This window comes from Patella vulgata, chromosome 5 (assembly GCF_932274485.2).
Source record: "Patella vulgata chromosome 5, xgPatVulg1.2, whole genome shotgun sequence".
Classification (NCBI taxonomy): domain Eukaryota; kingdom Metazoa; phylum Mollusca; class Gastropoda; family Patellidae; genus Patella; species Patella vulgata.
Window position 1 is genome coordinate 74,088,718 of NC_065883.2, and position 27,972 is coordinate 74,116,689.

Consider the following 27,972-nt stretch of genomic DNA (forward strand, 5'->3'; position numbering starts at 1 on the left):
GCCATCTTGGCCACATCGTGCACAAATTGGTTTTCCCTTGCATACATTTTTGCTGTGCCCAAAGCGTTGGCACTGAAAGCACCGCAATGGGTTCGGTATGTAAGGAGAAACTGGAATTAAGAGAAATCCAGCTTTTATCGTTTTGGGCAGTTCTGGTCGGTTGAATGTCAGGATGTAGGTGTTTGTTTGTATAACGTTACCGTTACGCCGTTACACCTTGCGAGGAGAGATTTTCAAGCATCTCTTCCTCATTACTACCTTCTAGATCCTGAGAACGGATAACACCTCTAGAAAAATTTAGACTGTTATGAGGTGATACTTTAATTGGGATGTTAGCTAAAGATGTCGACTTTAATAAAGATAAAGAGTGCTGTTCTTTAGCACATTCAACCAGAAGAGTACCGTTTCTCATTTTCGTAATGCTTTTTGGTTCACCTGATAACCCGGCGAGACCTTTAGCAATTAAGAAAGGAGACTGTTTACTTAAGATGGTTTCATTGGTACTCTCAAGAACCAGAAACCTATACCATGTTCGGGAAGTTTTATTTGATATTTCTGAAATATCACCTGTCGGTCCGCGTTTCGGCGGACGAAGTTTTTTTTGTTTGGGAAGCCATTTATCAGCTTTTAAGATTCATCACTTACTGGTCTCCAATCACCAAGGATTGTAACATCCGTACAGGCTAAAGCGCGGATATCCAGCGCTTACGCCCAACGAGAACAGCCAGTGATATACTCAGACAAAGTAAAGAGGAGATCTTATGCTTTATCCGATTGACCCAAGCCGCTGTTTCAGAGAAGATGCTACAGGACACAAAGGTTTAACTGCACTATAAACTAATAACACAGTAAGGGGAAAAACTATCATCTTCTCATCAACTTACACGACCAAAGCCAATTGATCAGAGTGGGCCACTCTAACCTCCCGTCTAGGTGAACCATGGGCCAAAGTAATGTGTTGCAGAAAAAGGGCTCGCAAGCCAAATCCCCACTCAATTACCAGGATTCCACTCTCCACCGACACGGGTCGCAACGCACGGCAAACACGTTGCCCCATTACAGGGATCCTTTTAGTCGCCTTTTACGACACGCAGGGCATACGAAGGGTATATTCTTATCACCCCCTACACCCCAGGGGGGGGGGGGTAAATGAAACGTGTGGACCCTTGAGTGGTTAAAAGAAGTAATTGTCCAATTTATTATAAATTTACGTGAAGAATAAAATTATTTTCAATGATTTCCGATAACCTGAACTGCTAAATTTGTTTTGGTTGGCGGTGCATGTCTTGTATAATAAATGGTAGCATCTCGAGGAACTAGACGGCTATCACATTTTCTTAATTAAGGCAGTGACTCGGTGAGTAAGACGTTGGCTCACTGACTTGGATGTCCCGTGTTCGATGCCTGTGCTGGAGACAGTTCATGAGGATTTCCAAGTTCGCCCTTGCCAGTGGTGCAAGACAAGGGTAAAGTGAACGTTAAACCTTGTATACTTTCAATATTAACAGCAATTCCCCTGACAATTGCTACAGATTTAATTATCTCTGATGCGAATACACTTCAATCCCAGATAAGTCATTTGTTGAATTTCCGATAAGTAATAAAATCATTTATTTAATTGCTAATAGTACAGATTCATTATTGTGTGGAGCCATGGTGGGTATCTCGCTCGCTATCCCTAAATTGGCTGAGAAAGTTCATCTACAACGGAATGGGACTTCCATCCACTGTAAGCTCTGGATCAGACTGTTATCCTTTTCGTTGACTAAAGTGCACACATACATGTCAGTTGCCCATCGCTGAATAGAATTCACGCAATACCAACGATAATTAACCCCCCTCATTTCTGTTCGCCCGCAATCAAATCCCACCCATTTAAGTCCAACTAGAAACTTTGAAGTAGGGATCGATAAATTATGTGATAATGACAACACATAATATTAATTCAACATATTATAATGTAAATAGATGTGGTCGCGTTGTTCAAGCTGAGTATACTGATCATGAAGTTGGGTTTAAACACGTAGGTTTGTGTGTTTAATATTAATTATGATATTGCAGAAATAATGTATAGATGCACTAACTACCATTATTGATTCATAAATGTTATAAATATACAGCTGGAGGGCGAAGGGGTATGCCCATCAACGCAGAATGGATCATTTCGAGAGTAATATAGTAAAACCTTATTTTAATAATTTGCATGTGCGTAAGAGTCTTTAGCGATGGGAAAACATCCACGGGGTTAGGCAGACAATTGTACTCCTTGTACATGGGTGAGGTCGAAACTGACTGGAGTCTTTGGCATTAGGTGAAACTACTCGAGGTTAGGCAGACCACCGTACTCCTTGTAAGGTACAAGTTTGGGATGGACGTGATTAAAGACATACCCCCACCACTACCCGAAACATTAAAGTCAATATCAAAACAAAAGGAAAATATCACATCAAAACCAGAAAATCTAAACATAGCCAATATAAAACACACTGAGAAAAACAAAGTACACTAATGTGAAATCGTTTACTTACTGCTTCATTAACAATAGCAACAAACCAGGAAACTGATCCCAGACCAAGATATGCCGTCAGCACCCATATCATCAGCATCAATGTGTTCAACAGAGTATCGCTGCTGTTGATCAGCTGATAAAGTATAAAACAAGCCAGAAAGATATTTAAACCCAATACATTCACCATCAGCTTTCTCATAGGACGATCTAGAATGTCCACAAGATGGCAGAGCTCCAAATGCTTTCGTCGAATCATCTCCAACTTTTCCGGAAATGCTTTAGGGTTTGTTTTGATCACACATCCTATGTTTTTGGAATGAAGATAAAAGGCGTTGGTGATGCTTTTGCTACAGATCAACACGAGGGCGATACTGAAGACCCAAATGGATGAGAGGTATACGTGACACAAAAATAGTATCAGCTTCCAGATTAAGTTATTGGGCAATGGATTGGTGTAGGAATTGATAAAGTCCGCGTTAAAAATGAAAACCATTAGGAATACTCCAACACAGTTACAAATCCAGAATCCCCAAGCAAACACTGAGCATATTATTGAAAAGCGACGCAGGTCCGTCAATAAAGATCCGAGACAGATGCACTTGTTGTCCATGATGGCCTTGTTCCACAGCCTGAAATAGGCAGCAAAAGTTCCATTACGGCAGTAAAAAAGTATAAGGATAGCACTAAAGACGCCTTGAAAGGACCAGGTAGTGAAAATAACCTTGGGAACTGTAAAACCCTGTGCACCTGTCCAAAATCCGGGAATATGCCTCAGAGTACTAATCGTTAAACAGCACAGCACAGCCCAGCAATATATCTTCTGTAATATTTTATTAAGGGTTTTCTTCTCTGCCGAGGATCCAAGATCTTGGGTGTCCTCCACGCCTATCTTATTATTAGTGGAATCATAAAACAGGCCAAACAGTTTCAACGACACCAGAATTGGTTTCATCGATTCCTGTATTTTGTTCATTCCTGGTGGTTTAACAGGTTTGTCCATATCCATCTGTGTATCGGCTGGGGTATCTTTGTTCTGGTAATACTGGAGACACTCTGGCTATGTTATTCTACTGCCTGGCTGACTTATCGCGTCACTGGGTATCCTCATACAATATCGAAATGAACTAAAACATCTCAGCTTTATCTTTTTATAGTCGGTTGTTATGTTTGTCATTCGACAGCTTTGTTGCTTGCTTTTTTAATCATCAACCAGTTTAGTTATATACTTACAGATTAACAGCAAATCCCCTGACAATAGCCACAGACTTATTGTCTCTGATGCGAACCAACACACTTTCAATGGCTGATGAATAATCAATCATTTGTTGAACTGTTAATGATACAAATTCGTTTTTGTGCTTTAATGTGTGTCATTGTAACGTGTAGTAGATTAGTGCTGGAGGATGATGAATCTTTTTAACTGAATAATTGGATAAAATTTGCCACACGGAGGAATTGTCTTATGAAACGGTTTCTACAAAACAGATACTCTCCTTAAATCGCCAAAAGCCATCTTAAAGTTGAATAGAATTTGTGTACGAGGAATTGATCAATTAATTGGTCTTATGAAAGGTTATGTCCGGGTAGGAGCTGACGTGCCATTAAACAATATTTCATTCATTCATTCTTATCTCGTTAAATATAGCCCTGTTAAACTATTTCATTCTTATGAAAGTTTTTTTTAAAATAATACAAGAAACTTGCAGTAATACTTGACTAAAATTGTCGCCATTGTACAGTCATTAAATATGGCAGCTATGGATGGTGACATTTCTCCAATTAGTTTGTAAAATCATATTCATCAAATAGATTTGGTTTTCGCAAGTTGCTTTATCATTGACTTGTTGCTTTAATAATAATAATAATAATAAATTTGTATATAGCGCTGAGTGCTCCAGCTAAAAAGCTGCTCCACGGCGCTTTATCATTGACCTTTTTTTATTATCATCTCGGTTCAGAGTGGGTCAATTTGACGGACATTTTCGGCAAATTCCCTTTACAGTATCTAGTTTATAACTATTATAGTGAGAACTGTCAGCTCTTTATCTAATCTCCTTAATATATGTTTAAAGTAACTTTATATTGCTAAAATATCTCATTTCTCATCGCTTAAAGATACATTATGTACGATTTAGATAAAGAACTAGCCATTCTTGCTATAATAGTTCGAAAGTAGATGATGTAAATTGAATAATTGAATAGCTAAAGATACATTATGGGAGATAAGATAAAGAGATGGCAGTTCTCGCTATAATAGTTAAAAACTAGATAGTGTAAAGGTAATTTGCTGAAAATTTCAGTCAAATTGATCCACTGTGAACCGAGAACTAAACGAATGAATTTTCTGCCTAGCCTCGGCCATCATTACTAAAGTCAGTACGTTAAACAGCATAGTCTCGATTATCCATTTAATCGTTTAATCGAGAAGCAAAGTTATGCAGTAAATCGGATCACAATCCACTTAAGATGCCATCTAGAGTTGATTATGGTCTGGATAAGTTAATTAATGTCTAATTAATAATTTAGATAACATTTCGGGCCTAAAGAAAGACCTGCAATAGACAGATTTAGCTCTTGCATAATGTATGTTTAACAATTAACAATACCAACGCTAAATAACCTCCCGGCTTGGATTCTGTCGGATTTTAAAAAAGGGCCTCGCATTGCTGTTCGCCCGCAACCAAATCCCAGCCATTTAAGTCCAACTAGAAACCTTGATATAGGAATCGATAAGTCATGTGATAATTCAACATTTTTTGGTGTAAAAAGATGTGGTCTCGTTGTTCAAGCTAAGTGTACTGGGTCCCGTTTCTCGAAATCTTAACTAAAGATAAAATCCAATTTTAGTAGATACTTCAATTTTGATTGGCTAAGCACTAAAATCAATCTAATATTAGCCAATCAAATTACTAAAATTTGAATTTATCTTAGTTAAAATTTTGTGAAACAGGCCCTTGATCATGAAGTTGGGTTTAAACACGTAGGTTTGTGTGTTTAGTATTAATTATGTATGATATTGCAGAAATAATGTATAGATGCACTAACTAAAACCGTTACCATAATTGATTATTGATTCATAAATGTTAGAAATATACAAGCGGGGGCAGTGGCGGCGCCAGCCGTCGGTGATTGGAGGGGCAAAGCTGGGGCAAAGTCCACGGTTAAGGGGGCAAAGGCACGAGCTTTAACTAGTTTATCCGACTAGAGAACAAAATGTCAAACGAACGGACTTGCGAACCTCAACGAATTCCCCTTGTGAGCGCCAAAGTAGCGAGTCCATTGGGGACCTCGCCAAGAAAATTTTGAAAAATAGATTGTCGGAAATGCTCTACAACATGCAAGTTTATGATTGAGTGGGGATGTGGGATTTATTTACCGTAGAAGGTATTGATTACCGAAACGTATCACAAATACTTTTTTTTTTATTTTCTAAAATTATTGGGGGGGGGGGGGGGCAAACAGAGGGCAGACCAGATTAATGGGGGCTGGGCGGGCGGGCGTCCATTTGAGAGTAATATAGTACAACCCTATTTCATTAAATCGCTTGTGCGTTACGTCTTTAGCAGTGGGTGAAACTCCCCGAGGTTACGTAGATAATCGTACTTCTGGTGGGATGGAAATGTCTAGATGGCATACCATCACCCCACCACCCAGGACTTACAAAAGATCGCGAACAAAGACAACATCACAACAAAAGGAAACAAGCGGTTCCAATGCAAGATACGCCTACATTTTGCAAGAGATGGGCAGAGAACGGGCTAAAAAAATAATGTGATTGTTTACACAATCAGGAGCCAATATCTAGGAAGTTACAGTCCGATATGCACGTATATCGATAGGAAGCGAGATCTCTTTGGGCCATAAACATACATTTCAAGTTTCATTAAAATCGGATAAAAATTGTGACTTCTAGACGGTCAAAATCCTTGGTATTACATTCTTTTACACTATTTGCGTATAAGGAGCGGTCATTTTGTCGAGAAGTCTCGGTTGGATTTCCACGAAATTCGAACTCACCCATCTTTTCGGTGTAACGGTGATGTATTTGAATACAAATTGTGACCTCTAGAGGGTCCAAAAGTCAAAATCGCGATTTTGTCATACAATCAGACGCCATAATCAAGGAAGTTACATACGATGTGCGCAAATATTGAAAAGACATGGGATCTTTATGATATAAACTTAAATTTAACGTTTCATCAAAATTGTGGCCTCTAGAGGGTCCACAACCTTGACATACCATACTTTTACACTATTTGCATTTGAGGAAAGGCCATTTTGCAAGGCAGTTTCGAACTCAATCATGAAATGAAATGAAATGAAATGTTGTTTAATGGCACGTCAGCTCCAACCGGGCTATATTGCGCCAAACATATGGTGATTTATGCGAGACAAGTTAAATAAATATCACAGAAAAAGTATTATATGCCTAAATAAAAACAATATCACAGTAACTAAAATTAAAAATGAAATAAACCTTTTATGCATATTAATATTTAAAATACAAAAATGAAGTGATAAATATACAATTAAAATTTATGATAAAAACATGTCTCTTTTAAAAAGTCTAGTATGTTACAATATAAACCCGGTTGGGCAAATAGATGACGTAGAGACTGGCAACGGTAATATTTCGATCTTACGTTCTTGAGATGATTGCACTCAATCAAGATGTGTTTTACTGTCAAAGGAACATGACAGTGAACACATTCGGGTTGAGGCTCTCGCTTCAAAATGAAAATATGAGTTAAAAAAGTATGACCAATGCGAGTGCGGCACAAAACAACTTCATCCCTCCTGCTGGTTCTATAGGAGCTTGGCCAATCTCCTAAAAGAGGTTTAATGTGATGAAGTTTATGTGTGCCCGCAAGATCCCAAGACCGTTGTCAGCGGCCATAAATGAAATTATTTATAATAAATTTAAAATCTTTATATGGTGTTAAAAATTCAGATATGGGAAGATCTAAAGCAGACTTGGCAGCCGAGTCTGCTTGACCGTTCCCTTTGATATCCATATGACTGGGGAGCCAGCAAAGGACAATGTCCTTGCTGGTACTCTCTAATGATAGTAGCAGACGATAAATGTCTGCCACTAATGGGTGATCAAGCTGTTTGTTGTTTATTGCTTGTAGGGAGGACAAAGAATCAGTAAATATTATATATTTAAATATAGATGACGATTGAATGAACTCCAAGGCCTGTAGAATGGCCTGGAGTTCAGCTGTAAAGGTGGAAGGCGGGCAGAAATTGTCTCAGATGGTGTCACAGTAGCCGAAGCTACCCGATCATCATCTTTCGAACCATCTGTATATATTGGAGCATAATCACCATATTTAGACCTTAGCTCTTGAAAGAGAGACTGAAACACCGTCGAGCTAGTATCTCTCTTTTTATGTTGCGAAAGATCGAAATCGATCTTTGGGGGAGATACAGCCCACGGTGGAGTCTCAAAGAGAGGGGTATTCGCGATACTGTCCAGACTGATACCAGCCTCAGACAAAAGGGGTTGAATGCGAATACCGAAAGATGGAATGACGTTAGTCTTAACAAGATATAAATGCTCATGAAGAGGTCTAAATATGGTGTTAAATGAAATATGGTTTGGAAGTGATGCAATTTTCGTAGCATACTGCAGGGCCAGTTTATCACGTCTGTTGTGCAGTGAGGGCTCATGCGCCTCGACGTATATACTGTCCACTGGAGATGTACGGAATGCTCCTAAACTGATTCTAAGTCCCTGGTTGTGTATGGAATGAATGAATGAAATATGGTTGGGCTATATTGCGCCAAACATATGGTGAATCTGAGACAAATTAAAACAATATCACATAAATGAATTTATATATGTAAATAAAAACAAATATCACAGAAAATATATTAATTAAAAATAAATATAACAGATCTTTTCCATATATAAATATTTAAAACGATATACATGATTAGATATACATGATTAAATATATACAATTAAAATTGATTATAAAAGTTTGTCTCTTTTAAAAATGTTAGCACTTTGTCATATAGCTCCGGTTGAGCAAATAGCTGACGTAATGACTGGCAACGGTAATATTTAGATCTAATGTTCTTGAGATGTTTGCACTCAATCAAGATGTGTTTCACTGCCAAAGGAACATGACAGTGAACACATTCCGGTTGAGGCTCTCGCTTCAAAATGAAAATATGAGTTAAAAAAGTATGACCAATGCGAGAGCGACACAAAACAACTTCATCCCTCCTGTTGGTTCTATAGGAGTTGGGCCAATCTCCTAGGAGAGGCTTAATGTGATGAAGTTTATTTGTGCCTGCAAAATCCCAAGACCGTTGCCAGCGGTCATAAATAAAATGATTTATACACGAATTAAAATCTTTATATGGTATTAAAAAGGGTGATTGGGGAAGATCTAAAGCAGCTTTGGCAGCAAAATCTGCTTGATCATTCCCCCTTATATCTACGTGACTGGGGAGCCAGCAAAAGACGACGTCTTTACTGTTGAACTCGTATGATAATAGCAGATGATAAACATCTGCTACTAATGGGTGTTCAAGCTGTTTGTTGTTAATTGCTTGAAGCGAGGACAGAGAATCAGTAAAGATGATATACTTTAAAGATGAAGAGGATTGTATGAACTCCAAGGCCTGAAGAATGGCCTGGAGCTCCGCTGTAAATATTGAAGCAGCAGGTGGAAGACACAAAGAAATGGTCTCAGATGGCGTCACGGTAGCCGAGGCTACCCGATCACCATCTTTAGAACCATCTGTGTAAACAGGAGCATAATCACCATACTTAGACCTTAACTCTCTAAAGAGAGATTGGAACACCGTAGAGCTAGTATCTCTCTTTTTATGTTGAGTTAGATCGAAATCGATCTTTGGGGGAGATATAGCCCACGGTGGAGTCCTAAAGACAGGGGTATTCGCAATACTGTCAAGGCTGATACCAGCCTCAGACAAAAGGGGTTGTATGCGAATACCGAATGATGGAATAACATTAGTCTTCATCAGATACAAATGCTCATGAAGAGGTCTAAATATGGTGTTAAATGAAATGTGATTCGGAAGTGATGCTATTTTCGTAGCATACTGCAGGGCCAGTTTATCACGTCTGTTGTGCAATGAGGGCTCATGCGCCTCGACGTATAAACTGTCCACTGGAGATGTACGAAATGCTCCTAAACTGATTCTAAGTCCCTGGTTGTGTATGGTGTCGAGCTCTTTGAGATAAGACTCGCGGGCAGACCCATACACAATACACCCATAATCGAGTTTTGATCTTATTAAAGCTCGATATAATCGGAGCAAGACCTTACGGTCTGCTCCCCAGTCAGTATTTGATAAGACTCTCAATATGTTGAGGGCTTTCAGACATTTCTTTTTTAGGCTTTTAATGTGGGGGATAAATGATAATTTCTTATCAAATATCAGCCCCAGAAATTTGGTTTCATCCACAACTGGAAGGCGGTTGCCATCCAAATAAAGTTCTGGATCTGGATGCAAACCTCGTTTCTGACAGAAATGCATGCAGACAGTCTTGGATTTCGAAAAACGAAATCCATTTTCGGTTGCCCATTGTTGAAGTGAATTCAAACAAAGCTGCAACTTACGTTCGATTATCCGCATGTCTGTAGAACCATAGCACATCTGAAAGTCATCAACATAAAGAGCGCCGTTTGTACCTGGTTTAAGGCACGCTGGGATAGTATTAATTTTAATTGCAAACAATGTTGGAGATAAAATACTTCCCTGTGGAACTCCCATTTCCTGAGGAAATGGGTCAGAGAATATTGATCCCAGTCGTACCTTAAATGACCTATCTTCCAAGAAATTTTTAATGAAGATAGGTAAGCGACCTCGTAGGCCGAGGTTATGGAGGTCGCGCATGATACCTTGTTTCCACGTTGTATCATATGCTTTCTCCAGATCAAAAAATATTGCAACTAAATGTTGCTTCTGGATGAAAGCATCCCTGACGAACGTTTCAAATCGAACGAGATGATCAAGAGTGCTCCTTTGGGACCTAAATCCACATTGGAGGTCAGTAATGAGGTTGTTGGACTCTAGGTACTAAACAAGCCTTCGATTGATCAATCTCTCCATGGTTTTGCAAATACAGCTAGTTAAAGCGATCGGACGATAGTTGGTAGGATTCGTATGATCTTTACCGGGTTTAGGGATGTTAATTATTGTGGCTTCATGCCACGAAGGGGGGGATTTCCCATCAACCCAAATCCGGTTAAAAAGATCCAGTAAAATTAAGAGAGTGGAAAAAGGTAAATGTTTAAGAATTTGGTAGTGTATTTCATCTGGCCCAGTTGCAGTATCTCGAGCTCGCTTAAGCGAATCCCGAAGCTCTGCAATGGAAAAGGCATCATTATAGCATTCATCATTGCGGGACTTGAAATTAAGTCGCCTTTTCTCCTGTTGTTGTCTAATGCCTCGAAAGGCATCGGAGGAGAAATTGGATGATGAATTAAATGAAAAAGTACTGGCCAGAGAATTAGCAATATCAGGAAATGTTGTTAAGGTGGTATTACCAACATTTAAATGATTAACTGATAATGCACTACTTTTACCTTTAATCCTACCCCATACCGACTTAGATGTGGTACGGGAATTAATCCTTGAGACGTAACCTTGCCATGAAGATTTCTTTGCTTGACGTATGGTTCTACGAGCCTTCGCCCGGACCATCTGGTATGCCGCAATATTCTCCATGGAGGGATGGTTCTTTAATCGCCTCAGGATGCGATCACGCTCTTTAAGAGCGGATTTGCAGTCATCGTTGTACCATGGTTTATTGAAACGTTTTGGTGTAGTCGTGGTTTTTGGAATCGCCTGCTCAGCCACATCTTGAAGAATTGAAGTGAATAAGGCCATGGGCTCATCTGCATCTTCTAACTCCTTTGTATCAAAAGAGAAGAGACACAAAGATTCGAAAAGAGCCCAATCGGCCTTATGCAACTTCCACCTCTGAGGTCTTTCGACCGGAGAGGGACCATTATTATCAATCAAGATAGGAAAGTGGTCACTACCACACAGATCTTCATTTACCCTCCATGAAAAATCCTGAAACAGGACCGGAGAGCAAATGGTGAGATCTAGGGAAGAAAAAGAAGCTGTGGCAGGATGTAGATAAGTAGGCGAGTCATCATTTAATAAACACAAATTATTAATGTTAATGAAGTCCGCTTTTTGTTTACCTCTGTTGTTATCATCTGGACTACCCCAGAGCGAATGATGACCATTGAAATCCCCCGTAATAATAAACGGGAGAGGAAGCTGTGCAACAAGGTCATCAAGATCTCTGGGATTAAGATGTAAACTGGGTGGAAGATATACAGAGCAGGGTGTTAGAGGAATATGCAAAGTCACCCTAACTGCAACTGCCTGTAAAGGCGAGTTGAGGGTGACTTGACTCTGAGGAATATCTCCATTAAGAATAATAGAAACACCCCCATGAGCCCTACCATCACCAACTGAGTGATGATGGTAACCAACAAAATGTCTAAAAGATAAAGTGTCAGAATTCTTTAAGAAAGTTTTCTGTAAACAAATAGCTAAAGGATTGTACTTTTGAATTAATAATTGAACTTCATTAAAATTTGGTTTTAAACCACGACAATTCCATTGAATAATGGAATTTACCATTGTCAGGGAAATTTAATTTTTGGCGGCTTACTGAGTGGGTCTACATGGACATCCACTACAGTAATGTCGTCCATCAGATCATCCCCATATTTATTGAAGAGAGTGATAGGGTTTTTTGAACCCTTAGATTCTTTCTCTCGAAATTTAAAAAAATTTTGATATTTTTTTGAATGCACTATGTTCTCCTTTACAGATGGAGTACCCGAAAACTGCACCCCTGACCCAGTGGAACTGGAATCAGTAGTGTCAGCTTTAGAGGAGCGCAAGGGAGGAGCCTTCTTGCCATTTTGGGTTGGAGTATTGGGAATTGCCACAATAACTCCAGATGGAGGCAAGGAGGACACAGTCCCATCAGGGAGTGTGTTAGTGCATTGACTCGAGCTCTCAGTTGAGCTCGAGACCCCTTGTACATGATCTGATGATGGCAAAGTCTTTGGTTTTTTCTGTTTATATGGCCAGGTTATGTCTGTCTGAACAGATATAGATTTTGTAGAAACTTTAACTACACTCGAAAACGATTTCCCTTGTGGTGCAATGGGAATGAGTGAAGTAAGTTCTACTTGCTTCCTAGCATCAAAATATGGAATCTTCCGTTCAGACATTACCTGTTGAATTCTTTTCTCTTTCTGCCATATTGGACATTCGCGAGAATAAGCAAAATGCTTACCCTTGCAATTAACGCAGCAAAACTCAGCCTGGCAGGCAGCGCTCTCGTGGCCATCATGACCACAACGAGCGCAGGTGTCTTTGCCCCTGCAGACGGTCTTGCTGTGTCCAAATTTCTGACATTTATAGCAGCGAAGAGGGTTGGAAATATAAGAATCAACAGGTATATTTAAATAACCTGCCTTGATTGACTTCGGTATGTCGGGACGATTAAAAGTGAGTAAATAGGTGCTTGTAGGAATCACCTTATCTCCTCGGCGTACACTAATTCTTTTAACATGTTGGACGCCTTGAGAAGAAAGGTATTCTACCATTTCATCCTCACTGCTGCCTTCAAGATCCCGACAGCGAATAACGCCTCTACTAAAATTTAATGATCTATGTGGAGACACCTTGATAGGAATGTCTGCCAATGTTGTTGACTTAAGAAGCATGGTAGCATGCTGCTCCTTAACACATTCTATCAAGAGTGTTCCATTTTTCAATTTTTTAATAGCCTTGGGCTCACCGGCCAAGCCGGCAATGCCCTTAGCTATCCAAAATGGTGAGACTTTGGATAAGTCAGTAGAGGGGCTCTCAATCAAGAGAAACCTCGGCCACGACTTTGCCATTTTTGTTTTAAATATGTTAGAAACGTCCTCTGAATTAGGACGTTTCTGCTTTTGTCGTTCATTGATAGGTGTGGGGGGGATTGGGGTATCCATGAACGTAATATGTTTTAAATTCATCCCTCGTCGTCCCCCAGGTTACTTCCCTGCCTACTAAGGGGAGGACTAGCACGGATAACCAGCGCATGGCCTCAGGGCTCGACGAGGGGTATACTCAAGCCAGAAAGTAAAAATACTTGTCTAACCTGATTGACCCAAGCCGCCGCTCTGTAGAATGTACTCAGGACACAAAGGTAAACTTGCTGAGCGAAAAAAACAACAAAGCAATGAAATTGAAAAAACGTACATTCTACAGAGCTAAAAACGACCAAAGCCGATTGATCAGAGTGGGCCACTCTGACCACCCGTTTAGGTGAACCATGGGCCAAAGTAATGTGTTGCAGAGAAAGGACTCGCAAGCCAAATCCCCACTCAATTACCAGGATTCCACTCTCCACCGACACGGGTCGCAACGCACGGCAAACACGTTGCCCCATTAAAGGGATCCTTTTAGTCGCCTCTTACGTGACGCAGGAACTACGAAGGGTATATTCTTATCACCCCCTACACCCCAGGGGGGGAAATTGGCTGAGAAAGTTCATCTACAACGGAATGGGACTTCCACTGTAAGCTCCGGATCAGGCTGTTATGCTTTTCGTTGACTAAAGTGCACACATACATGTCAGTTGCCCATCGCTGAATAGAATTCACGCAATACCAACGATAATTAACCCCCCGGCTTAGATTCAATCGGATTTTAAAAAAAGGCCCCCTCATTTCTGTTCGCCCGCAACCAAATCCCATCCATGTAAGTCCAACTAGAAACTTAGAAGTAGGGATCGATAAATCATGTGATAATGACAACATATAATATTAATTCAACATATTATAATGTAAATAGATGTGGTCGCGTTGTTCAAGCTGAGTGTACTGATCATGAAGTTGGGTTTAAACACGTAGCTTTGTGTGTTTAGTATTAATTATGATATTGCAGAACTAATGTATAGATGCACGAACTGAAACCGTTACCATAATTGATTATTGATTCATAAATGTTATAAATATACAAGCGGAGGGTGAAGGGGTATGCCCATCAACACCGAATGGATCATTTCGAGAGTAATATAGTAAAACCTTATTTTAATCATTTGCTTGTGCGTAAGAGTCTTTAGCGATGGGAAAACATCCACGAGGTTAGGCAGACAATTGTACTCCTTGTACATGGGTGGGGTCGAAACTGACTGGAGTCTTTAGCATTGGGTGAAACTACTCGAGGTTAGGCAGCCCCGTACTCCTTGAAATGTACTAGTGTGGGGTTGAAGTGATTAAAAGACATACCCCCACCACTACCCGAAACATTACAAAAGGTCAAAGACAATATCAAAACAAAAGGAAAATATCACATCAAAACCAGAAAATCTAAACATAGCCAATATAAACCAAACTGAGAAAAACAAACCAAACTGAGAAAAACAAAGTACACTAATGGGAAATCGTTTACTTACTGCTTCATTAACAATAGCAACAAACCAGGAAACTGATCCAAGACCAAGATACGCCGTCAGCACCCATATCATCAGCATCAATGTGTTCAACAGAGTATCGCTGCTATTTATTAGCTGATAAAGTATAAAACAAGCCAGAAAGATGTTTAAACCCAATACATTCACCATCAGCTTTCTCATAGGACGATCTAGAATGTCCACAAGATGGCAGAGCTCCAAATGCTTTCGTCGAATCATCTCCAACTTTTCCGGAAATGCTTTAGGGTTTGTTTTGATCACACATCCTATGTTTTTGGAATGAAGATAAAAGGCGTTGGTGATGCTTTTGCTACAGATCAACACGAGGGCGATACTGAAGACCCAAATGGATGAGAGGTATACGTGACACAAAAATAGTATCAGCTTCCAGATTAAGCTATTGGGCAATGGATTGGTGTAGGAATTGATAAAGTCCGCGTTAAAAATGAAAACCATTAGGAATACTCCAACACAGTTACAAATCCAGAATCCCCAAGCAAACAATGAGCATATTATTGAAAAGCGACGCAGGTTCGTCAATAAAGATCCGAGACAGATGCACTTGTTGTTCATGATGGCCTTGTTCCACAGCCTGAAATTGGCAGCAAAAGTTCCATTGCGGCAGTAAAAAAGTATAAAGATAGCACTAAAGACGCCTTGAAAGGACCAGGTAGTGAAAATAACCTTGGGAACTGTAAAACCCTGTGCACCTGTCCAAAATCCGGGAATATGCCTCAGAGTACTAATCGTTAAACAGCCCAGTACAGCCCAGCAATATATCTTCTGTAATGTGTTACTACGGGTTTTCCTCTCGACCGAAGATCCGAGATCCTGGGTGTCCTCCACGCCTATCTTATTATTAGTGGAATCATAAAACAGGCCAAACAGTTTCAACGACACAAGAATTGGTTTCATCGACTCCTGTATTTTGTTCAATCCTGGTGGTTTCACGGGTTTGTCCATGGCCATATGTGTATCGGCTGGGGTATCTTTGTTCTGGTAATACTGGAGACACTGGCTATGTTATTCTACTGCCTGGCTGACTTATCGCATCACTGGTTATCCTAATACAATATCGAAATGAACTAAAACATCTCAGCTTTATCTTTTTATAGTCGGTTGTTATGTTTCGCCATTCGACAGCTTTGTTGCTTGCTTTTAATCATCAACCAGAGTAGTTATATACTTACAGATTAACAGCAAATCCCCTGACAATAACTACAGACTTATAGTTATTAACAGCAATTCCCCCGAGAATTGCTAAAGACTTATTGTCTCTGATGCGAACCAACACACTTCAATGGCTGATAAATAATCAATCATTTGTTGAACTGTTAATGGTAAAAATTCGTTTTTGTGCTTTAATGTGTGTCATTGTTACGTGTAGTAGATTAGTGCTGGAGGATGATGAATCTTTTTAACTGAATAATTGGACAAAATATACCACACGGAGGACTTTTTTAACGCATATTTTCATCTTAAAGCGAGCCTCAACCAGAATGTGAATACCTGTCATGTTCCTTTGACGGTTAAGCACATTTTGATTGAGTGCAAGCATCTCAATGATAATCAATCGCATTTTTACCGTTGTCAGTCATTACATCACATGTTTCCCCAAGCAGGTTTCTATGGTAAAGTGTTAGATTTGTTAAAAGAGGCAGGTTTTTATCATAAATTTTAAATAGTTATTTGCATAAAAAATGGATTTTATTTTTAATGTTACATACTTAATGTTACGGTGTTTTTATTTATGCATGTAATTTGTTATGTGATATAATTTAACTCGTCTCGAAATAATCACCATATGTTTGGCGCAATATAGCCCGGTTGGAGCTGACGTGCGTGCCACTAAACAATATTTCATTCATTCCACACGGAGGAATTGTCTTATGAAACAGTTTCTACAAAACAGATACTCCCTTTAAATCTTCAGAAGCCATAGTTGAATATAATTTGTGTACGGAGAAATTGATCATTTAATTTGTTGAATGAAAAGTTACATCCCGGTTGGAGCTGACGTACCATTAAACAATATTCGATTCATTCATTCTTATCTCGTTATATTCACCAGGTGTTTGGCGCATTATAGCCCTGTTGGAGGTAACGTGCTATAAAACTCTATTTCAGTCTTACGGAAGTTTTTTTTTTTAATATTACAAGAAACTTGAAGTAATACTTGACTAAAATTGTACGGTCATCAAATATGGCAGCTATGGATGGTGACATGTCTCCAATTAGTTTGGAAAATCATATTCATCAAATAGATTTGGTTTTCGCAAGTTGTTTTATCATCTAGAGAGGGAGAGAGAAATTGGATTTAACGTCCACTCGACACAAACTAGGTCATTTCGGGACTAACACATGGTTCAATTTTATTTCTATAATTCGCTTGCGCGTCGGGGTCCTTAGCAGTGGGAGGAAACCGGGGGACCCGAAGAAAACCCACGAGGTTGAACAGGTGACCCTACTCCAGGGATTCCGAATCACGCCAGTTGACTCAATGACAGACTTTATGATACAGCACGCACGTGCTAACCATTCGGCCAACCACCCCCGCTTTATAATTGACTTGTTGCTTTAATAATAATAATTATTATCACCTTGGTGTGTACTTAAAAGAACCTTTGACAGTTGCAAGGGGGACGACAATATACATCCACATGGTAATGTGGGCGTATAATAATCACAACAAAAGACAATATCATATCAAAAGATTAAATGACATCTAAATTTATACACAGCTAACATAAAAGAAATTGAGAAAAATACTTACTGCTTCATTAACAATAGCAGCAAACCAAGAAACTGATCCCAGACCAAGATATGCCGAAATCACCCACATCACCATCATCAACGTGTTTAACAGAGTATCGCTGATGTTGATCAGCTGATACAGAATAAAACAAGCCAGAAAGATGTTTATACCCAATACATTCACCAACAGCATTCTCATAGGACGATCTAGAATGTCCACAAGATGACACAGCTCCAAATGCTTTCGTCGAATCATCTCCACCTTTTCCGGAAATGCCTTAGGGTTTGTTTTGATCACACATCCTATAGTTTTGGAATGAAGATAAAAGGCGTTGGTGATGCTTTTGCTACAGATCAACACCAGTGCGATACTGAAGACCCAAATGGATGAGAGGTATATGTGACACACAAATAGTATCAGCTTCCAGGTTAAGTTATTGGGCAATGGATTAATATAAGAATTGACAAAGTCAGTGTTAAAAATGAAAACCATTAGAAATATTCCAACACAGTTACAAATCCAGAATCCCCAAGCAAACACCGTGCATATTATTGAAAATCGACGCAGGTCTTTCAATATGGATCCCAGACAGGTACACTTGTTGTCCATGATGGCCTTGTTCCACAGCCTGAAATACGCATCAAAAGTTCCATTACGGCAGTAGAAAAGTATGAGGACAGCACTGAAGACGCTTTGAAAGGACCAGGTAGTGAAAATTACCTTGGGAACTGTAAAACCCGTTACAAAAGCAGCACCTGTCCAAAATCCGGGAATATGCCTTAGAGTACTTATTGTTAAACACCACAGCACAGCCCAGCAGTATATCTTCCGTAATGTGTTAGTACGGGTTTTCTTCTCTATCGAGGATCCAAGATATTGGGTGTCCTCCACGCCTATCTTATTATTAGTGGATTCATAAAATAAGCCAAACAATTTCAACGACACCAGAATTGGTTTCATCGACTCCTGAATTTTGTTCATTCCTAGTGGTTTAACGGGTTTGCCCATGTCCATCTGTGTATCGGCTGAAGTATCTTTGTTCTGGTAATACCGGCGACACTCTGGTTATGTTATTCCGAATTATTCCGGTATCACTGGTTATCCTATCCTAATACAATATCTAAAGCTTCTCAGCTTTATCGTTTAATAGTCGGATCGTGTGTTTCTATTGAGTTTTTAATCATCAGCCAATGTAATTATATATTTATAGTTATTAACAGCAATTCCCCTAACAATTGCTACAGACTCATGGTCGCTCATGCGAATGAACACATATTAATTTATACGAACCAACACACTTCAATTGCTGATAAATAATCAATCATTTGTTGAATTGCTAATGGTGAAGATTCGTTTTTGTGCTTTAATGCGTGCCATTGATATGTCTAGTGGATGAGTGGTGGAGGATGATGATGAATCTTTTTATCTGAATAAATGGACAAAATTTGTCACACGCGTTTGTACGATGGAATTGGTCAATTACTTTGTCTTTTATTAAAGCGTTTCTACAAAACAAATACTCCCTTTAAATCTTCCAAAGCCGTCTCAGTGATTGGACAAATAGAATAGAATTTGTTTATGGTGGACATAATCAATGCATTTGCCTTATGAAACAGTTTATACAAAACAAATACTCCCTTTAAAGATACATTATGGGAGATTAGATAAAGAGCTGACAGTTCTCACTATAATATATAGATAAAAACTAGATAATGTAAAGGGAATTGTCTGAAAATTTCAAATTGATCCACTCTAAAGTCGGTACGATAAAAAAAAAATACACCCGACAAGGAACAGTGTCTAGAAAACCAAAGGTCCCTTGGCATCTTGAATTCAATGACGAGTAGAATGAAATGAAATGGGGTTTAACGTCCTACCGTTTTGTCCTGACTCGACTAATGAAGACGGCATAGGTCATTCAATGTGCTATGAAGGAAATTTACCCGGGCAGAGGCGCTTCGGCCTACTTTATATGAATTCCCATGTGTACACGGGACCTCAGTTTCCGTCCTATCGCTCGTTGCCAGGCCCTCCGTCCTGTACCACTGACAAAGGGGGGACCACGCCGGAAACTTTCGTTCGCGGCCAAATCAGGTCTGGGAACGATAACGGGACCTCCGGGTCAGCGAGCTTACATCTTAAATAGAAGTGGAACGACTTACCGTTCTGCTCCAACTTGGCTTATGAAGTCCGACATACCCGTACGTTTTTGGGGAAATTTCATCTGTGGCTAAGAACACGTTTAATAGCCAATTGTTCCATACTTTCCAAACAAATAAAATATTGTTTACAATAATTGATTTATCGTATCGGCTAAAATTATACGGTTGTTAAAGATACATTATGGGAGACTAGATAAAGAGCTGGCAGTTCTCACTATGATAATGTAAGAAACCGCAACGGTCGAAAGTGCTCGGCGGAAAGTGATAAATTTAGGCCTATTATTTTTTTTTAAATATTACTAGAGGAATGCCCGGCTTCGCTCGGGGGTCATAACTCCGAAACCGGAAGTGGTAGACTAACGCCACCTGACCTATGTTACTCCCCGGTCCGAGCTACCCCTATATCCCAAATTTCAGACTCGGGGCAGACCTAGTGTAGCCGCCAACCCCGAACAGACAGACAAACGACAGTCACAAATATTAGTATTTGATATACTGAGAGCAGCTGTTTTTTAGTTTATATATATATATATATGTATTTAAAATAGAAAATTAAAATTTTCGATAAAAAATTGTCTCTTAAAAAATCTAAGAGTTTTACAATATAGACCCGGTTGGGAGAACAACTGACGTTCAGACTGATTCGAAATAAGAGTAGGCCGTAGTGTCGGTGTCCGGGGAAACACTTTCCCTCATAGCACATTGTGTGGTGTGTGCTTAAATCACAAGGTCTGTAATATCTGTCAAAGGAGAGGGGGGGGGGTAACGTCCACTTGACACAAACTAGGTCATTTCGGGACTAACACGTGGTTCAATTTTATTTCAATAATTCGCTTGCGCCTAGGGGTTTTAGCAGTGGGAGGAAACAGAAAAAAAACACTAGGCTGGACAGGCGACCCTACTCCTTGCCACGTACAACCGGAAAATGGAAACCACGCCAGTTGAATCCATGAGAGACCTTATGGTACAGCGCACATGCGCTAACAATTCGGCCATCCATCCCTTCCCCCTCTACACAAGAACAAGTAACAATTCTGTGTATACACCGCGATCAATTATGATATACAACTGTTCTTGGCTTGTTTAATTGCGACTGAAACTGAAGAGCAAAACCAACATGATACAATTATCACTTTACTTTCATAATTTTACTCCCGGGTGCTAAATTGTGTGTATTACCGATAATTTATATGTATACAATACGCGGATCGATTTGGGCCCAAAGGTTTTTGGTGAACAGAACATGTTTATATGACAGTTACAGAAGATCTAGTTCGTGTGCATAAAGAGTATAACATTGACGACACATATATAGAAATATCAGCTATTAGGGACCTTTCGCATCGGTACGAACAGAAAACGAACATATTTTCGTTTTCGTATCCTCTAACACGCGGTTTCGCAATCCGACGTGCGCTAATAGCTAGATTGCGTTAATTTCTACTCCATGAACTTCTCGGTCAAGGCAAAGTTTCCACTGTTTTTTTTGCCAAGTGTACAACAAATCAAGCAGAATATTGCTTTTGAGCACATTTTACAAAATCAACAATATACACAAAGCTTCGAAGATGGTGGAAAATTCAATATATGAGACAAGAAACATATTCGTTTGCATACCTACATAAATCTAGCTCCATACGCTTAACGTTTTTTACTCATTACGGATTGACGTCACAAGTACACACGAATCCATGACGTTTTCGTATCGATGCGAAGGTCCAAATTGACGTATCTATTTTGATTTTATGGCCGATACAAATGCCTTGATATTGTGAAGCGGATAAATCGTTGTTTGATGGTTATTTTCGTATTGAGTATAATTTGGAATTATAACGCTTCAAAATGCAACAATCCTTATAAAAAGCAATATGTTTTGATACGGTTTTAACCACGTGACAACAGGAGAGAGAGAGAGAGAAATGGGGTTTAACGTCCACTCGACACAAACTAGGTCATTTCGGGATTAACATATGGTTTAATTTTATTTCAATAATTCGCTTGCGGTGGGGGGGAAACCGGAGGACCCGGAGAAAACCCACGAGGTTGGACAGGCGACCCTACTCCTTGTCACGTACAACCGGGGATTCGAAACCAGGCCAGTCGACTCAATGACACGCATAAATCACCCTGTTTGGCGCAATATATCCCGGTGGGCGCACTATAACGATGTTTTCTTATTTCCACGGTAAATTATATCTTTAACGTAAGCAGTATTTGCAATGATATAGTTAGATTGTGCTAACGGTGTCCTATATTATAACAAAAATGATAAAACATGTCATAAAATAATATCCCTATATCATTACACACCGCATTACCCAATACAGTCCATTATCCGTGCTGATATTAACAAAGTACTTGTTATTTTTACCATTCCATTAACTACTTTGCGAAAACTCAATCAACCTGTGTTATCTCATGTACGGAATATATCGATTCAAACTGATATAACATAAGTTTGATCATGACTAGTCCGGGTCAGTTAAGGCATGCTGGAAGAATCGAGCCAGCAGCTGAAAGATCAGGATCCGGGGAAAGAAGACGGAATGCAACTGTGAGAAGAAAATGGAAAGCAACACTGACACGAAGACGGAGAGCTATCACGACCTACGATACTGTGTTCACGACATCTTGAGACCTTTGTTAAAATGTATGCAGCTTTTCGGTATGTACTATGATAGGTTTGGTAGCGGTTCAACTTCGCATAGGCTTTCTAAATTCAGCAAAGTATACAGTGTCGCTGTTATTGTGTTGGTTTGGATTAATGTATTGAGATATATTCCATCGTTTTGGGTTGGATTTGATTATCAGCCCAACCATACAGTAAACAGAGTCATCAAGCAAACGTGGCTTTTACAATGTGCTGTTACTACATCCATATTACTATGGCACTGTCGGAAAGGAACTTGGAATTCCTTCTACAACACGTGGTATGGAATCATAACAACAGGAAGTTGGTCAAATTATATCAACACGAAAACCAAAAAAATGCGGAGAATATGTAAAATATTTCTTTTTCTAGGCATCATCTATTTTATTTTCAGTATCTTTTCTTCGCTGCTCTCGGAAATTTTGTTCAACAGTTCTGTCATGCTTACTAATCCGTTTCCGGCAAATGTTGAAAGCGCTATAGCGATTATAATATTTGAATTATTCGACGTTGCTGCTTGGATATTCCCGGGTATGTTCATGATAGCCATGTGTTACTGTCTTAAGCTGGCATTCTCCATGGTGAAATTGTGTTTAGAGAGCTCGGTACAGAAACTCCAGGGTTTTCCGGACAATTTAAATGACATTCGACATATTCATTTAAAACTGTGCCGAATGGTTGAACATCTCGATAAACCGATTAGCTTGTGGATAGTCAATGTGGTGGGATGTAACGTGTTTTTAGCCTGCTTCATCATGTATGATCTGGTAAGAAGTGGACAAAATGAACTCGTGGTCATTATCTTAAAATGCTCTTGGCTGACCAATGATATCCTGACAGTTTTTATAACTTGTTGGTTTATGGCTGCTGTCAATGAAGAGGTAAGAAACAATATATATATTATTACATTCCTTTGAGTTTGGTGGTCGTTTGGTCTGACACGTGCGCGTTAGATCATATGCTCGGTCATTGAGTCACGTGGCGTAGTTTCGGTTCCCCGCTTCATACGACTAGAAGTACGGTCGCCCTTTTAACCTCGTAGGTTTTCCCCATTTTTGTCTTTTATTCTTTAATCTAATTATATTTCTGTTTCGTTGATGTTTAATTTTTTTATACAACGGCACCTGGAAATGTAAAAAACATAACATAGGTATTTTATTTCAATAAACACAATCGCTCACGGAAAAGCGAAATTGGAATGTAGGCATTATCGCGATAAAACCGCCCCTGCCCTATCGTACCAATAATGTAATGGTCAATAAGTTCACGTCATCTGTGCACAGCCCTTAAATAAGATGTGTCCAATGGTCAATAAATAACATTTGTGCGATGATTATATTGATCGTGAGTCACGGTTGTTCAGTGACGTGACGGTCCCGTGTTCAAAGGACTTGTCAAGGAACAACGTAGGCCCCTATAGTCGTTCGGATGGGACAAAACACCGATGTCCTGTGTACAAATTGGCGTAGAAGTAAAAGAACCCTTGGTAATTGAAATTCGAAATTAAAGAGTAGGCCGTAGCGCTGCTGTCCGGGCAAAATTTCCCTCTTTGCACACTGCATGAACTGCATGCCGGGGGTCGATCGTTTACCGTAGCCATGTTTGAAAATTGGGTTTCGACAAATAAGCTATTTATCCGGCGTACAAAATGACCAATACGGCCGACATGAAGCATATACTCGTTGCTTTCCATGTAAATAATTTCAGGTTTGTCAAAATGATAATTCTGTTAAGGGGTTTGTTCCGAAAATGAAATAAAAAGTGTAATTTTCACGATCTGTATTCACTGAGTTACTAATAAGTTGTTTTTTTTATCTGTGTAGGCTCACTCGCCATTAGAATATATCTATGACATAAAGACAGATGGGCTGTCAACACAACAACTAGGGCAAGTAAGTGCATTATATTTGTAACAGATTGTAAGCGTAGAATTAATGGAGAAGTTTAAGGTCATAGGGGGATACGGAGTTAGGGGCCCTCCCTAAAATAGGTTGAAATTACATCACCGTAGATATGATTTAGAGATCGTTCCTGTTGTTACATATTCAAATTGCCTTCAAAAGGACAGCGATGGTATCACGCATGTGCCTTAGTACTGGACACGTGAGCGTTGACTTTGCCACCAGTCTTCTGGACTCAAGATGGCCCCTTCTGTTTTTCAAGTTATAACAAATTCTAGCGAGTGCCGAAGAAAAACTGAATCACCTAATTCATTGGCTCTCTTTAATAAAAAAAAAAAACGGTATTTAATTATAATCCCGGAACTATATTTCAGTTGACGTTATTTTTGTCTAAATTAACTGGTACATCAATAGGTTTTACAGCCATGGGATTTTTTACTATCACAAAAGAAGTTATATTAACGGTGAGTTCAATTTTATGTATGACGTCTCAATTACAGAAATACAAAATTCATACTACCATTGGTTTCTCAACATTATATTGACAAGGAACCACGCATGACGTTATCGTATCCATCTTGGAATTGTGACCTCATGCTATCCGCAATGTGGAATTGGCGAAGTTCAGGGGGGGGGGGGGGTTGCAAAGAGCGTCTCCCCAAAGAACAACAAGATATACTATTCAAAAAAAGTAGGAGATATTTGATTTTTAAGTGTTATTAAAGTCACCTAATGAAACTGACGAAGAAACAAATGACAAAATGAAATGAAGTTCACATTCATCGATTTATTCCAAATGATCGTTAGACTAAGTAAGGCACAGACTGACCATTATAAGGGTAAAATGATACCCGGGGTCAAACAGCAAAGTTACCACAGCATCACAACCAAGTCAGTAACGGGTAAATCCTCCTCTGTTTGCCAAACAAGCATTGATCCGACGTGGCATACTCCTAATGAGACGTCTAAGGTCATTTTGGTCCAGATTGTCCCATTCCTGTTGCAACGCAGCAGCAAGTTCTTGGACATTGGCAGGACGTTGTTGACGTTGACGTAACCTCTGTCCAAGCAGATGTCGGGACTCAGTGCTGGCCAAGGTAATGTGGTGATGTTCTGTTGTTGGAGGTAACCTGTAACGATCCTTGCCCTGTGACATCTTGCGTTGTCATCCTGGAAGATGAAACGGCGGCCATGACGTCGTGCGAACGGCACAACATGGACTGCCAAGATGTTGTCCCGGTAGTACTGGCCTGTAACACGCCCTGCAACAACATGTAAAGCCGTTCTTCCAGCAACAGTGATGCCTCCCCACACCATAACAGAACCACCCCCAAATCGATCATGTCTGATGACGTTAACGTCTTGGAAGCGCTCGTTTCGACGACGCCACACCCTCCTACGTCTGTCCCAAAAATCAACAGTGAACCTTGACTCATCTGAAAACATCACATTGCTCCAGCGTCGATTATCCCAGTGTTGACGATCCCTACACCAACGACGTCTTGCCTGAATGTGATGATCTCTCAAACAAGGGATCACGCGAGGACGTCGGGCGCGAAGGTGACCCCTATGCAGTCGATTCCGAATCGTCTGGCCACTAACTCTCACACCAGTGTCTGTTTGAAGACGAGCGCTGATCTGATTTGCTGTGATGACACGATATCTCAAGGCCAAGGTACGGATAAATCGATCCTGGGCTTGAGTTGTCGACCTGAGCGTGGTCTGTCCTGTACAGATTGTGTATCACGGTATCTGGACCATAGCCTGCTTATGACAGACTGAGAAACATTCATCGTCCGCGCCACAACCGCCTGTGTTGTGCCGATCTGTAGCATGCCAAGGGCACGTAACCTTTCATTTTGGGTAAGCCGACGCATATCAAAATTTGTTTTCTGGTCACTGTAACATTCAAAGTCAGAGTCGTGCAAATCTTGGGTTGGACCCCCATGATGATCCCAAGCATCACCTGCATTCCATGCGGTAGCTATTGGTGCGTTTGGGCGTCACATGTAACTGGAAATGTTTCTTCTGTTAGGTTCTATAGTGACTTTTTTCGTAGTCATTTGCATATTTTAGTATTATGCCCCCAAAATCAAATATCCCCTACTTTTTTTGAATAGTATATGTAGAACTTTTTCCTGACAACTACATCTGTATATTGCAGGTCTTTTGTGGCTTGGGATGTAAAAATAAACTATTATGTAGACATGTATCACATGACAAGCGGCTTAGCCCATTATCAACTCTCTAGACAATCAGGTGGTAGAGATTTAAACAAGATAGCTATTAACTGATTTAATTTATAAAAAGGTGAATCAAGACTGAGTCTCGATTAACATGTACCGTTGCTAGGATAATAAACAATCTATGCCGCATCTTGTCAAAACTTCAAACAGTGATAATTTCGCCACGAATAAAGTAATTTAAATGAATTTTTAAACATTCATTTTGCATTATCTATTTTAGAACTAATATAGCAAGAATGGACAGCTTTTTATCTAAACCTTATATAATGCATCTCTGGGTAACAATTTTTAAATTTTGTTACAGATTGGTGGTTTGTACCTGACATATTTCTTTCTGTTGCTACAGTTTAAAATCAGTTAGTTGGTGAAGAAGACATAGCCGATGAAGAAGACATATAAAGCCGCCAAATGACTATTAAGAACTGAAAAAAAATCCGCGATATAGCACAGAACGTGGGGAAAGAGTGTATTGTGTCAATTGAAATGTAATTTAATTTACAATGGGTTTAAATCCAGGGTAGCGCCTGTGGCTGAACGGAATTGTGTTTGTCGGGATGGGCACATTTTCAACATTATGTGTTAAAATGTGGAAGATTGTCAAATTAACTGTACTTTGTTGAGTTTCTTTTCAAATTTTAGGGCACAGCTATATTATGTCCAATAGGTCGCGGATTCGCAAACGGTGTTGGCCGAGAAAGTTCTTTTTCTTTTAAAAAAAATATTGTCTATACATGTATTTCATTTCTCAGAAATAACCACATAAAAGTCATTTTCATCTCAAAAATTCGTTTATCTTCACTACCACGCGCTCTTGGCAGGCATGTTTCTCCTGAACTTTGGGATAATAGTGCAAACCATACCTCACAATAAATGATTTCCGCCGTGGCTCCAGTTTCAACTTGTTGCATCTACCCCCAACGAAATACGAATATTTCCCCCGCAAGTTGTCCGGTCCGGTGAGTTCAGGAAAAAGTCGTTGCACTACTTTGGTAGCAAAATGGCCGGCATTAAATACGTGAAGGTGCATAGATTTAAGATCCTCAGCAGAAATGCGAAATTCCGGTGGAATATCACTGAAATGTGATGTGGCAGCGTCGAAGTGTGGCGGACCGGGGATTAGGTATTGGTATCTGTTGGTCTTGTCCCTCACCATGAGGGGGGGGGGGAGTCTCTGTAATACTAACAATACCAGTTTGTTCATCTCTTTAAATTCTTGTCGTAGCCCTTTAAATTCTTGTTGTAGCTCATGCTGTTTTTTATTTATTGTC

At 39.7% G+C, this 27,972-nt stretch overlaps 2 protein-coding genes across 4 annotated transcripts in view; one reads left to right on the plus strand and one right to left on the minus strand.

Annotated features, from left to right (window-relative positions):
- Positions 1–18,875, minus strand: part of LOC126822381 (uncharacterized) — a 41,512-nt gene extending 22,637 nt beyond the window's left edge. The window contains exon 1 of one of the 3 annotated variants that reach the window (XM_050551267.1): positions 17,764–18,875. In XM_050551267.1, the coding sequence (XP_050407224.1) occupies positions 17,764–18,759 (996 nt within the window). In that variant the 5' untranslated portion in view covers positions 18,760–18,875. Of the gene's footprint in view, positions 1–2,528; positions 3,608–14,972; positions 16,043–17,763 lie in introns of those variants that run through there. The other 2 variants (XM_050551268.2, XM_056100800.1) reach the window with 2 other exon arrangements.
- A 3,524-nt stretch (positions 18,876–22,399) lies between these two features.
- LOC126822383 (uncharacterized) lies at positions 22,400–27,469 on the plus strand. The gene is made up of 4 exons (XM_050551272.2): positions 22,400–23,438; positions 24,381–24,449; positions 24,833–24,922; positions 27,009–27,469. The coding sequence occupies exons 1-4, from the start codon at positions 22,473–22,475 to the stop codon at positions 27,063–27,065; spliced, it is 1,182 nt and encodes a 393-aa protein (XP_050407229.1). The 5' UTR covers positions 22,400–22,472; the 3' UTR covers positions 27,066–27,469.
- The last annotated feature ends 503 nt before the right edge of the window (positions 27,470–27,972 follow it).